The following is a 13,018-nucleotide window of genomic DNA, read 5'->3' as shown; positions in this document are numbered from 1 at the left end:
GTTGCTATGGGTCGGAACCGACTCGACGGCACTTAACAACAACATACACATACACTAAAAATATCTAGAAGGAAACTGCTTATAGTGATTGCTTTTAGCAATCACTCTAACTTAGTTCATTCTCCATAAAGTATCCATAATGTTTTATTTAAAACATAAACCAGATTTTATTATTTCCTACTCAAACTCCTCCAGTGATTTCTTATCGCACTTAAAAATAACAGCCCAAAGTTCTTTTCAAAGGCTAAAGGGCATTGATCTGGTTCCAGGTTCCCTCTCTGATTTCATTTCCTACTAGTCTTTCTTCAGCTCAATGAGGTGGTGTTACCGTGGCAGTCTTGCTGTTCCTGCAAGCTTGTTTCTACATCATGATGTTTGTAATTCAAGTTTCTTCAGACTGAAATGGTGAAATTTCATTCATTTCACACACATCTGAGATCAAATGTTAGCTCACAGAAGCCTTCGCTAATAACTTTATCTATGTAACTGCCCTTACTTTTATTTATATCACTTTCCTCACTAACTGACATTGTTATATATTTATAGTTGATTTCTGTCTGCAAATATAACCTCTTTGAGGAGGTCGGAACCAACTCGATGGCACATAACAACAACAACAACAACTGCACTTTATTTTATTCTCTGTATCATCCCAGAAGCTAGGAGCATACCAGGCACATAATATGGGTAGATTAAATAGTTATTAAATAAATAAAAAGATAAGTGAATAGGGTGAGAAAGGATAATTTTACTATCTTTAGTAAATTTAGTTATAGTGAAAATGTTATTTGTATACTATCTATGAAATTAAAGAATAATCAAAGTTTGAAAAAGGAAGTTGCTAGGTAAAATGATTTCAAAGTTTGTTATTTTAAAAGGCAAAACTAAAACTTTCAGTTCAGGAGCCCTGGTGGCACACTGGTTAAAGTACTCTGCTGCTAACCAAAAGGTCTGGGGTTCGGCCCACCAGAGGCTCCCTGGGAGCAAACAGTTTGCTTCCCTAAAGACTGTTGTTGTTAAGTGCCATCGAGTTGGTTCTGACTCATAGTGGCCCTGTATAGGGTTTCCGAGGAGTGGCTGGTAAGCTTGAACCAACAAACCTTGGTTCAAACCGACCTTGCAAACCAGCACATTAAACCACAATGCCACACCAGGACTAAAGACTCTAACCTTATTAACCCTATGGGTAATTCTATCCGGTCCTATAGGATCACTATGAGTCAGAATCAGCTCTATGGCAATCAGTTTAGGTTTCCCTCAGTTCACGTTCAATTAATGTTTACTATTGAATCTCTTTTGTAGTTTGTTCTTTAAAACTTTATAATATACTATTTATTATCTTAGATATCAACAACCACGACAAATAAAAGTGAACGGTGTACAAAAACTGAAACCACTTTTATTTCAACAGAAGAGATTTGGAGAGACATAACTTGATGTACAGAATAGTTTTATTTTGCCACAATTTCAGCATGTATGTCATTTCCAAATTAACCTGAATGCTATGTGGTTTTACCTATGGTAGAATCTCAAAGAGAGTTAATATACCCATCCAACTGAGCTGACTGTGGACAATTTACAACACCAATGACTCTTATTTTTACCACTAAAACAAATGGATTATATTTAGTTAAGACAGAATCTAAAATGTTTTCTTATCCTGAACTCCAATAATGTTGTTTCTCTTTAGCACAACCTGAAATAGGCAGGTAATTCTACAGGATGTCATTATATTCAGGCATATAAATGTCTGTTTTCTTTTGTGAGTCAAATTTAGTTACACCAGGATCACATCTGCACATCACTTTATGACGACAAATACAACATAACCAATAAAATCTTAAAATTAAAAAAAAAACAAAAAACTTAAAATCGCCACTAATTTTAGTAATCTCTAAAATCTTCTCAGGTGCCTGCCTCAGTTCCTCTACCAATTTATCCTAATATCCTGTGGGGCTGTATATACTAGATTAAGTTCTAGAACAGAGAGTATGTACACACTTAGTTCAAGGAACATTATACTTTTTCTTTGCAACACTGGGATTACAAGGTGCACCATATTATTTGAAAAATGTATCTTTTCTACTTAATTTCTAAGTTACAACATTAATTATTTTTATATCAAGAATATACATGTTTTATATGAACTTTACAGTTATGATTTTAAAATGGTACTGTGAAGTCTCATTGAGTCATTTCCAACTCTTTGCGACCCTGGGTTTCCAGGGAGCAGCTGGTGGGTTTGAACCACTGACCTTGTGATTAGCAGTCCAATGCTTATCCTATAGCACTATAACAGAACTCCAAATTAAATGACCATGAAGGACTAGACTAAAAACAGACACTAAGCCTAACAGAAAATATAGCTTCTTGTTACTTTTGATATATGTTTGAAAAGCGAAGCTATAAATGTTGTTGTTGTTAGCAGTCTAGTGCTTATTGTATAGCGTCATATCCAGGACTCAAGCTACAAATTGTTCCTCTTGTTAAGTGCCATCGAATCAGTTCCGACTTACAGAGACCCTGTATAGGGTTTCTAAGGAGTAGCTATTGGGTTTGAACCACTGAGCTTGTGGTTAGCAATCCAGTACTTATCCTACAGTGTCACATCAGGACTCCAACGATTAATGTTATTGTTGTTAAGTGCTGTCGAGTCGGTTCCAACCCATAGCGACCCTTTATAGGGTTCCCGAGACGTGGCTGGTGAGCTCAAACTGCCAACTATGCAGTTCAAACTGAGTTTGCCGTCCAGTGCATTAACCCACAGCGCTACACCAGAATTCCAACCGATAAATAGTAGGTAAAAAAATGGCAAAACTATTTTAATTTATTTCTTGTGAGACTGTTTTTGAGGAACCATATACATCTGTGATTATATCAACTATCATAAATTCTCCATCTTGAACACAGTGGTTAAGACAACTTGAGATATAGCTACTTTCACCATAATTAAGTAGTTCATTACACGCTTCACTGCTATGATCCCGTAAATGACAGATGAGAACAAATCCATTTTAAATGATATGATTAAAGCAAAATGAGCAGAAGCTAAACAAGGCCTGTTACAACCAACTTCTTGGCAAAAATGTTAATTACACCATGTTTCTTTAAAGTCAATGTTGCCCAAATCTTCTTCAAAAGTAAATACTTATAACATATTCCCAAATTAACTTTTTCATGACTTCTTTTATTGACAGGCTCAATTATGCTACTTTAATTCCCTTTCTAAAATAAATAGCCTCACTGTTATGAACCAAGATTTAAAAACAGCAACAACAAAAATCTCTTACACAACAATCATGCTATAGTGAGGAACTGAAAAGGAGCAAGGACAAAGCATTCACTCTACTTAATTATTCACATTTTGTTGTTGTTGTTGTTAAGTGTCAAGTGAGTTCCAACTCACAGTGACTCTGCACAGGGTTTCCAAGGAGCGACTGGTGAGTTTGCACTACCAACCTTGTGGCTCAAACTGACTTTGTGGTTCAGGGCTTTATCCCATAGTGTCAGCACCTCACTAGGATTCCAATTATTAGTGGTGGTGGTGGTTATGTGACGTGGAGTGGGTTCTGACTCATAGCGACCCTGTCCAGGATTTTCGAGGCTGTAAATCTTTACTGGAGCAAAAAGCCTCATCCTTCCCTCACGGAGCAGCTGGTAGTTTGGAACTGCTGACTGTGGTTCGCAGCCCAATTCACAACCACTACGCTACCAGAGCTCTTCCCAATTATTAGTACTGGTGGTGGTGGTGGTTATGTGCCGTGGAGTCAGTTCCGACTCATAGCGACCCTGGACAGCGTTTCCGAGGCTGTAAGTCTTTACAGGAGCAGAAAACCTCATCTTTCTCCTGCGGAGCAGCTGGCAGTTTCAAACTGCTAACCTTAAGGTTTGCAGCCCGATTCGTAACCACTACACTATCAGACAGTCCTGTTGTTGTGCTATGGGCCTCCACCTGCTCCTTGGAAACCCTACACACGGTCACTATGAATCAGAACCGAATGTACGACACTTAACAATAACAACAAGATTTGACCAATAAGGTCACAAATTCCATAGTGGAGAGTAGAGTAAGTCATCTATCCCTAAAACATTTAAAAGCTTTATCATTGGACAAATACCATTTTAAAAAAAAGGAAGAAAAGACTTGAAAAACTAATTTTAAATTATGAAAAAGTTGTACTAAATGAATGAATATATACTATTGCATATTGTTACAACAAAAGTACTTGGAAAAGGAAATTCACATACTTTCACTATATCCTCTGGATAAGAGTTTTGTTTCTTCTGTAGATATTTCTACATTACAGTCCTCTACAGCATTTAGCTTATAATCATGTTGTGTTTCATTTTCAGAAGATTCCAACATTTTAGAAGTGGTACCTTCTTTCTGCATGCTTTTAATATTAGTCAATTCTTTCATTTCATTAGCATTTCTTTTCAAAGGAGTTAGGTTACCATGGTGTCCCTTCTGCAGGCATTCTTTTTGATGAACCAGTTCACCAATAGGAGAAAAGTTATTTCCTTCTTGAGATGGCTCTTCTCTTTTCTGAGGATCACCTTGTCTACAACACCCCAGAGTCTCTTCAGTTGTAGATGTTCCCTTAGAAGTCATGAAACTCGAAGAAGTATTTCCTCCATAGTTTGGAGGTTTCTGAAGATTGGAGCTAGTTTTTGTGGTTGAATTGTTAATGTCAACCGATCTGAATTTTTCACCCATAGAGGAAAAGTCAGACATTTCTAATACACTTGCTCTCTCGTTCTTAGAAAGACTTTTTCTGCTGTTGAACTGAACAGGGCTTGAGGATGACTGAAATTCAGCAAGAAGACTCTTTGAATTCCTTTCCTTAAGATTTGAAGGTGAAAAATAATCCTCATATGAAGACTCGCCACAATTAGGACTCTCTGGAACAGATGTGGTAGTGGCCTGTGGAGTGTTTTCTGACTTGCATAGTTGTAATTTTGGTGTGGTAGAATTGTACCTTCTTTGCTTTAATTTTTCTTTTGCAGGTGAATATAAGTACGGAGACATTCTTTTTCTCTTTGCTAAGGAACTTCTGGGTCTTGAGTCTACCAAAGAGTGGCCTTCTGTTGTAAATAAAATAGGAGACACACTGTATTTCTCATCAAGTATCTCTTCTGATATTCTTTCAGACTGCTTTTTTTCAGCGGTGACCATTTCACCTACACTATCACTCTGACAGTTTATTTTTTCATTTGAAAAATTATTCATGGGTGCCTGAGGTATTAATTTGTTGAGGTCGCTGCAAGATGGTGATGAATGAATACTACTTGTTCTCAATACAGGTGAAGACATACAAATATTACTTGCAGTTTCATTACTGAGTCCTCCCAATTTCATTTCCTGATTTCTACATCCTGATTTTCCACAAATATCGTAAAAAGATGAGTGTAAATCACCAGCAAAGGATTCATCTGGAAAAAAATTAAAAATAAACTTCAAAAACAGATTCAATAATTCTAAAAATTATTTTAACTTGGCCAATAAAGTAATACTTTTAAACAGAGTATTGATCACATTCTGTTTCTCATTTCCACCTAAGGACACAATTAAGAAAAGGACATTTTCCTATGGAACCTGGACTTCAAGTGGGCTGAGGGATGGAACAAAAGGTTGTAGGGTTTAATTGACATCTAAATTTTTTTATGTGTAATTTTTTGGGGAGGTTCATCTGCATGTGTACTCTTTTCCAGAAAGAGCATCCATTGATAGTACATCCTTGATGAAATTCTCAAAGAAACCAATAATTCTAAAAATCAGGATTTACTGTTTTTAGATCTGGATCAAGTTCTAATCTTCCATGAAACAATTAGTACAGTTGACTCAATCTCCAATTTGTTTTTAAAGTGTCCATATTATATTTATATACAAAAGTTAACCATTTGGTAGTTTGATCTTAATATTTTGTCTTCCCACATAATATAGTTCTTGGAAGACATGCGATGTTGCTGCCAATTTCCTGAAAATTCCGAAAATTCTACCTCCAAACCTATAATTTCCTTATCACCTTAATCTGGACAATTACCACTCATCCTTTAAAACCCAACTTAGATGTCAATGACTCTATGAATCCTTTCCTGACTTCACCAGGCCAAGTAAGAAATGTCCTCCTTTGGTATACAGTACTTTGCCTAAATTTATAAAAGTAGATATCACATTGCACTGTGATTATATTAATTCAGTCTCTAACACTAAACTATAAACTACTAGCAGACAAATAACACTTGCTGTTCATTTTGGAAACTCAAGTTTCTAGTCCCATGCTGGTACCCCCAATACAAGTTGTTTGCTAAATTAACAAATGTCTTCACTTCATAGTACTACACACTATTATAGGTAACTTAACTGTTCACTTAGCATTTTCTGACCAAATCACTGATGAAGCTCTGTTTTAAAAAAGAAAACTGGCAAATAACTATCAAAACCCTTCCCTAATTGTATGCTCCAAGGAAAAGGAAATCTATTGTAAAAGAGTGGCTCTGCACCTCTTTCAAATCAGAAAATTTGTGTCTTTAAATCAGTAATTGTTAATATATAATGCTTTTAACTTTAGTAATTGAATAACGTTAATACACTTTTTGAATACTGGTGTGGCACTGTGGGTTAATGAGCCGGACTGCAAAGTCGTTTGAATAGCAAAGTTGGCGGTTCAGGCTCACCAGCTGCTCCTTGGAAACCCTACACAGGGTTGCCATGGGTTGGAACTGACTCGATGGCATTTATCAACAATGACATCACACTTTTATAAAAGCTGATAAGCAGTGTGACATGTTACAAGTATAAGCTCTGAAGTTAGACTGTTAGAGGTCTGAATACTAGGTTTGTCATTCACAAATTGAACTGTGTGATCTTGTACAGCATCTTTGAACATCCTTCTGTCTCCATTTTTTCATCTACAAAATGAGGACCTAATTCATAGTTAAGGGAGAATTAAACGAAAATGCTGATAAATAAAGCAGGGCCTAGAATATAGAAAAAAATGCAGTTAGCTAGCACCATCACTTACTTCTAACTTACAATAAATACATGTAACCAGTGTCAAAATAAAAAGGGGATTATAATTTTTTAAGATAGATGGGTGAGTAATTTCAAGACACTCCAAAGAGAGTGAAAGAATAAACCATGCATAGAAAGTAAGCTTTAGTTTAGACTTCTAGTATCTTGAAACCGCAATGTGGTTTGCCACAGTTATGTCTTTCATAATAAAATATTCCAAAATATTTATTTTGCTAATGAACAATTCTTTCAGGGGTCACTACTATTTATCTGGACCCCTTGGTGGGCTGGGTAAGTAAATTATTTTTAAAATGATACAATCACAGCAAAGTTATAACCATGAAAAATTATTAAAGAGAAAAAAGTCCCACACTAAAAAATATATACATATGTATAATATTCAATTCTACCTTTATTAATCTTATCATCACTCTTTCTGCTTCTAATTAGACGTCCTTGATCTCATTAACTAATTGATAACCTTTATATAGCTACTGACCCAATTCAATATGTTCCATATACTCATTATACATGGCTTAAAACATTTTTTCCCTTCATTCTCTTACTGTTCTCAGTGATATGCAATTTAAACTGCATACAGATTGCTTCACATAAGATCAAAATAATTTTTTTAAAAAATAAACAATTGGCTCTGTGTAAGGAAAGTAAATGACAAGTAGAAAAATCATGAAACCAAAAAGGAGATTTTCTGTATGTCGTTTCTAATGCTCCAATTTTATTACAATACCCAATTTCAGTGGGGTGGGAGAATTCATGAGTGAAAACTTTTAACTAAATATTTTGCTCATCTGAGATGCTTATATTAAGTTTTAAATACCAAAACAATAGTACTGTCAAAGCTTACATATATCACAGCAAAGGAAATAGTAATTTTACCTGAAGATGAAGTATCATGAAAAGTGTCCAAAGTTGCTAGACACAGAGGGTTAACTGGACTTTCATGAGACTTTTCGATCATTTGAGAAGCTAGAGCATAATTAAAACATTTCATTAGATACAACTTTATATCTTTTTTCAGTACATATCATCAATAGGATACACAATATTCATATACACATCAAATTATCTTATACTACATATTCCACAGTTAATATAAAACAAACACAAAAATAATTTTACTCAAATCTATTACAGATTATGAGATTCAGAAAATATTAATCTATATAAGCCATATTGTTATTATCACTAAAACATTAAGTCATAGAGTCCTAAAAGTTAGAAGGGACCTTGAAAAGTCAAACTGTTGGTCTCTGGGCAGGAAGGAGCTCAACAAACTTAAACCAGTATTTTCAGTTTGTCTCACTGTTTGACAATGATGATTTTTCATCAAAGATGCTCATAAAAGTTGATTCTATACTAGAATCAGTGGTAATTTTTTCCCTAAGGTACAACTGGCAATGTCTGGAGACAGTTTTAATTTTCACAACTGTCAAAGTGTGACAGAGTGAGGGGGCATGGGACATGTAGCAGATAGAGGCCAAGAATGCTGCAAGACATTCTGAAGTGCACAAAGCAATCCTTCACAACAACAAGTATCTGGTTCAAAATGCTATTAGTGCCAAGATTTATAAATATTAGTAGTATCATAAAAAATATTACCAATATTACCAATTTTACTAATATGATTATAAATAGCACTTTAAAGGTTGTTCCTCAACAGATAGGTAACAAAAGAAATGTTTGTTCTCAGATCCAAAGATTTTTAAAAAGTATCAAAAAAAAAACTTTCCTAAGAAAACTTAAACAAATATTTGCAAACGACAATAAATCAAGATAAGGAAGGTGAGAATAGGTCAAGATAAGGAAGGTAAGCACAGAGATAAAATTGTCAGTTACTGAATTTTAAACTATTTTGGATGTAGTAAGGTGACTGAATTGATAATGCAAAATAATAGAATCAATAAATTTCAAGGAAATGAATATATATATATATAAATATAAATACGCATATACATATATTAGCAGAGCAGTGTGGGCTAAGCACTGGACTACTAACCACAAAGTTGGCAGTTCAAACCCATTAGCCACTCCTCACAAACCCTAAGCAGGATCGCTAGGAGTCAAAACTCAACAGCACTTCACAACAACAACATACAATGACATGTTGAAACAATTTGGAGACCTACTTGGAACACTGCTAATTATCCATTCTCACATAATCCATAATATACTTCACATTACTGTTGATAATAATCACAGCCAATAACATACATAATGATGTTCAATCTCGCTAGTAATCAAAGGCAAACTCAAACAAAGAAATCCATTTTTCCAGTCTTTAGACTGAAAAAAGTCTTGAAGACTTTTTTTCCAATTGCAGGAAAACAGGTAGTCGTATAAACTACTGATGAAGTAAATGGATCTAAGCTTTTGAAGGGTAATTTCACAATCATCTGTCAAAAACTAAATTCTACCTTTATGAATTCATATGAACTTAAATATATATGGTAAGCCATGTACACTGCACAAAGTTAAAAATGGGGTGTTGTTGTTCAGTGCCATTAAGAATTGTATCTATAGAGAGAAAAATGGATAAATGAAATTTAGCAACAGATGGTTCAAGAAGCTGTTGTGCATCAATTGCAGCCCACTCTGCAGTGTCTTAAAATTAAACAAAATAAAAGTCAGGTCCATACCTACTAAATTGAAAAACCTTTCCAGGTTTTTTCCAAAACTCAAAAAGACTCTTACATAAAAAAGAAGATTGAAAACATGTTTGCCATGACCCAATTTAGGTAAAAAAAGACATTATACATTTATATACATTATATAAAACAAAAATGCATGTGTTTAAAGGTATACCAAATATGTATATTTATAACTTTAAAAAATCTGAAAATATGCATCAATTTAAAATACAGATTATCAATGGTCAGAGTTAGGTGAAATTCAAGGTAAGTATTTACTATCAACTCTCTTGCTGAATGTTTTATCACATGTGCTCATATATTAACTAATTTAAAATTTTGAAGATAAAAGTTTAAAAATTTTTTTAAAGTAAGACTTACTGAAAAAAAAAAAAAAGGTATAACTTAGTCTGCCATGAAATAGCTCACTATTTGTTGAAATTAGAAATTAATATATCTAGATAAAGACAAGAGTCCTGGTGCAGGGCTGTAGAATTACCTCAGGACCCCAAGGTTGGTTTGAACCATAAAGTTGATGGTTCAAACTCACCAGTCGCTCCTCAAAACCCTATGGGTTGCTGTGAGCCAGAATTGACTAGATGGCATTTGACAACAACAACAAGGTAAAGAAAACTATTTTCTAAATTTCTATTATAATTTATTCATTTCTTTTGGTAAAATATTCACTCTTATAAACTGTAATCACTTACACGTAGGGGAAAGATTTTCTCTTTTTTCCTTCATCTCCTGCAATCTCTTCTCCATCGAACTGTGATGATGACTTGCAATTGTCATAGGGCTATACATCAATGAACGATTCGATTCAAATAAAAGAGCGGGTACATCATTATCTGAAAGTAAAGAAAATTTAAATTTTAATCTAGAAATAAAAAAAATGCTAACACGATTTCTTTCAGGGATATGTTTCTTCAAAATCAAAACCCTCCCATCCTCATGTCCAGTAGTTTCATATGTTTCAACACAATATTGTCTACTATTATGAATATTTGACCATGACCACAATCAATCAACATTGCCACTACAACTGATAGTGATATTTACTGAGCAATTTACCATGCTCTAGGCATTGTGCTCTGGTAGCGTAGTGGTTAGGTAATGGGCTGCTAATCTCATAGTCAGCAGTTCGAAACTACCGGCATGTTCTGTGGGAGAAAGATGAGGCTTTCTACTCCTGTAAAGATTTACAGCCTCGGAAACCCTACGCAGGGTTGCTATGAGTCGGAACCAACTCCTTGGCACATAACCACCAAATGCTAAATTATTAGCATAATCGACATATTATCTCATTTAATCACACCCCAAAAGAGTCCTGGTGTGGCACTGTGGGTTAATGCGCCAGACTACAAAGCCATTTTAACCGCAAGGTCAACAGTTCAAGCTCACCAGATGCTCCTTGGAAACCCTATACAGCATTGTTATGGATCGGAATTTACTCTAAGTACTTCATAACAACAAAAGATGAAAACTTGAAAAAATAAGTAATTTAAGGAAAGAAGGATGATGAAACTAATAAGGTAAAGCTGGAATGCAACATAGTGCCTAAATATGGTTCCTTAGCAGTGGTATTTACCCTACGGGTTCTGAAACGACTAACAACAACCACCATCCCCACTCTTTATATACACAAACAGACCCATAAAGAAACTGGACTGCGTGAAGTGGTGTCAGAGTAATCCTTGCTTCATAAAATTAATAGGCCTAGTTACGGGTGACAGCAAATTTGAGTATTTTTCATAAATCCAAACTGTACATATGCTCAAAGATGATTCTGACCCATACCCCAATAAAAATTTTAAAAGTCCACATAGTATATAACATGTTCTCTTTCCAACTCATGGTATGTAAAAGCAGAACTACACTTCATCAAGTTTTTAATGGATGCTTTCTCAAAACCAGGACAGTCAGGTCTTTTATTCTGAGGTGCTTGTTGGTAGGCTCAAACCTCCAACGTTTGGCTGGCATCTGTAAGCACTGCCCATTTGCATCACACAGGGACTCCATGAAATTTTTAAACATGAAAATTCCTACTGTAATCCTGATAGTATAATAGCTGAATCATCAATACTTTATATTTGTAGTTTTTAAAAGGTAATTTCAATTAAGATATATATTTAGTCTAAAAAGAAATTTTTGAATCTAGCATTGAGTTTGCCAAATTTTTTTCAAATATCTATCACTGATAATATGAAAGAAAGCCAGAGTAGCCAAAGTATACAGAATAATTAAGAGAACAGTGTAAATATTGATTTGAAGCTAGAGAATGGAGCCGGATCACATAGGATCTACTATGCATATTACTGAAGTCCTGGTGTGGCACTGTGGGTTAATGCACCAGACTGCGAAGCCTTTTGAACCACAAGTTCGGCAGTTCAAGCTCACCAGCTGCTCCTTGGAAATCCTATATAGGGTCACTATGGGTTGGAACTGACTCAACAGCTCTTAACAACAACATGCATATTGTCAGGAGATATCAGTCCCTGGAGGTAAACTGGCAATGTTAACACACAGTAGCAATGTTAACACACAACTGTGAGGACTGGAGAGTATTTCCTTCTGTTGTGCACAGTTCACTATGAGTTGGTACCAACTTGATGGCACCTAACAACATGTTACAAAAACATGTAAATACAGGATTGTATTTTAATACTTTGTCATTAGGAAGGCAAAGAAAAATATTAAACCTGAGGCAAGAAGTAAGTGTCCATTTGACTTCAGATTTACATCATTCTGAATAAAATATAAACAATGTATTGTAAGAACACAAGATTGGATGTGAATCAGCTACTATAATGGTACAAGCAAGAGATGACGCATGCTTGAACTACGAGAATCGAGAAAAGAGAAAAATGGACAGATTCAAGCAAGTACATCAGGGTGTAACACTCCTGATAGATAATTAGTGTCAGGGCAGAAAGAGATGTCAGGATAATTGTATGTTGCTGGCTTGAGTAACTAGGCAAATCAGATAGTTAATGTGGATTTGTTAGGAAGGGCCAAAAGGATAAGAGATTTGATTAATTAGGCAATAGGATGACTGAACATGAAAATAAATTATAATGGTGATGTCTTTAGAAAATCATCTGGCAGAATAGCTCCAGCTGTTTGTTCTATTCAATTCTAATACAGTTGCATCACATTTAAAATAAAACAATATGTCTATTTCAATAATTTCAAACTATATAAGGAATTTTCAAAGTAATAGTATAGACTAAAATGAAGAAAAACCTAGAGGAATCAGTGCTTTTTTGTAGTATACTATATCATTATGTAATTTTTAACAACTACTTATTTCCATCAATGGATGTCAGAATACTCAATTTACAACATAGTGAGA

The 13,018-nt window shown here is 34.8% G+C and overlaps 1 protein-coding gene across 1 annotated transcript in view; it reads right to left on the bottom strand.

Annotated features, from left to right (window-relative positions):
- Positions 1–13,018, bottom strand: part of LOC102829467 (microcephalin-like) — a gene marked incomplete at its 3' end in the record, with an annotated part of 359,617 nt that overhangs the window by 270,166 nt on the left and 76,433 nt on the right. Inside the window, exons 5-7 of the mRNA XM_006866726.1 lie at positions 10,374–10,514; positions 7,913–8,002; positions 4,249–5,433 (exon numbers count right to left, since the gene is read on the bottom strand). Of these exons, the coding sequence (XP_006866788.1) occupies positions 4,249–5,433; positions 7,913–8,002; positions 10,374–10,514 (1,416 nt within the window). The remainder of the gene's footprint in view (positions 1–4,248; positions 5,434–7,912; positions 8,003–10,373; positions 10,515–13,018) is intronic.

The sequence above is a fragment of the Chrysochloris asiatica genome, unplaced genomic scaffold (genome assembly GCF_000296735.1).
Source record: "Chrysochloris asiatica unplaced genomic scaffold, ChrAsi1.0 scaffold00095, whole genome shotgun sequence".
In the NCBI taxonomy this organism is placed as follows: domain Eukaryota; kingdom Metazoa; phylum Chordata; class Mammalia; order Afrosoricida; family Chrysochloridae; genus Chrysochloris; species Chrysochloris asiatica.
The sequence above is the reverse complement of the archived record's forward strand: the minus strand, read 5'-3'. Positions and strand labels throughout refer to the sequence as shown.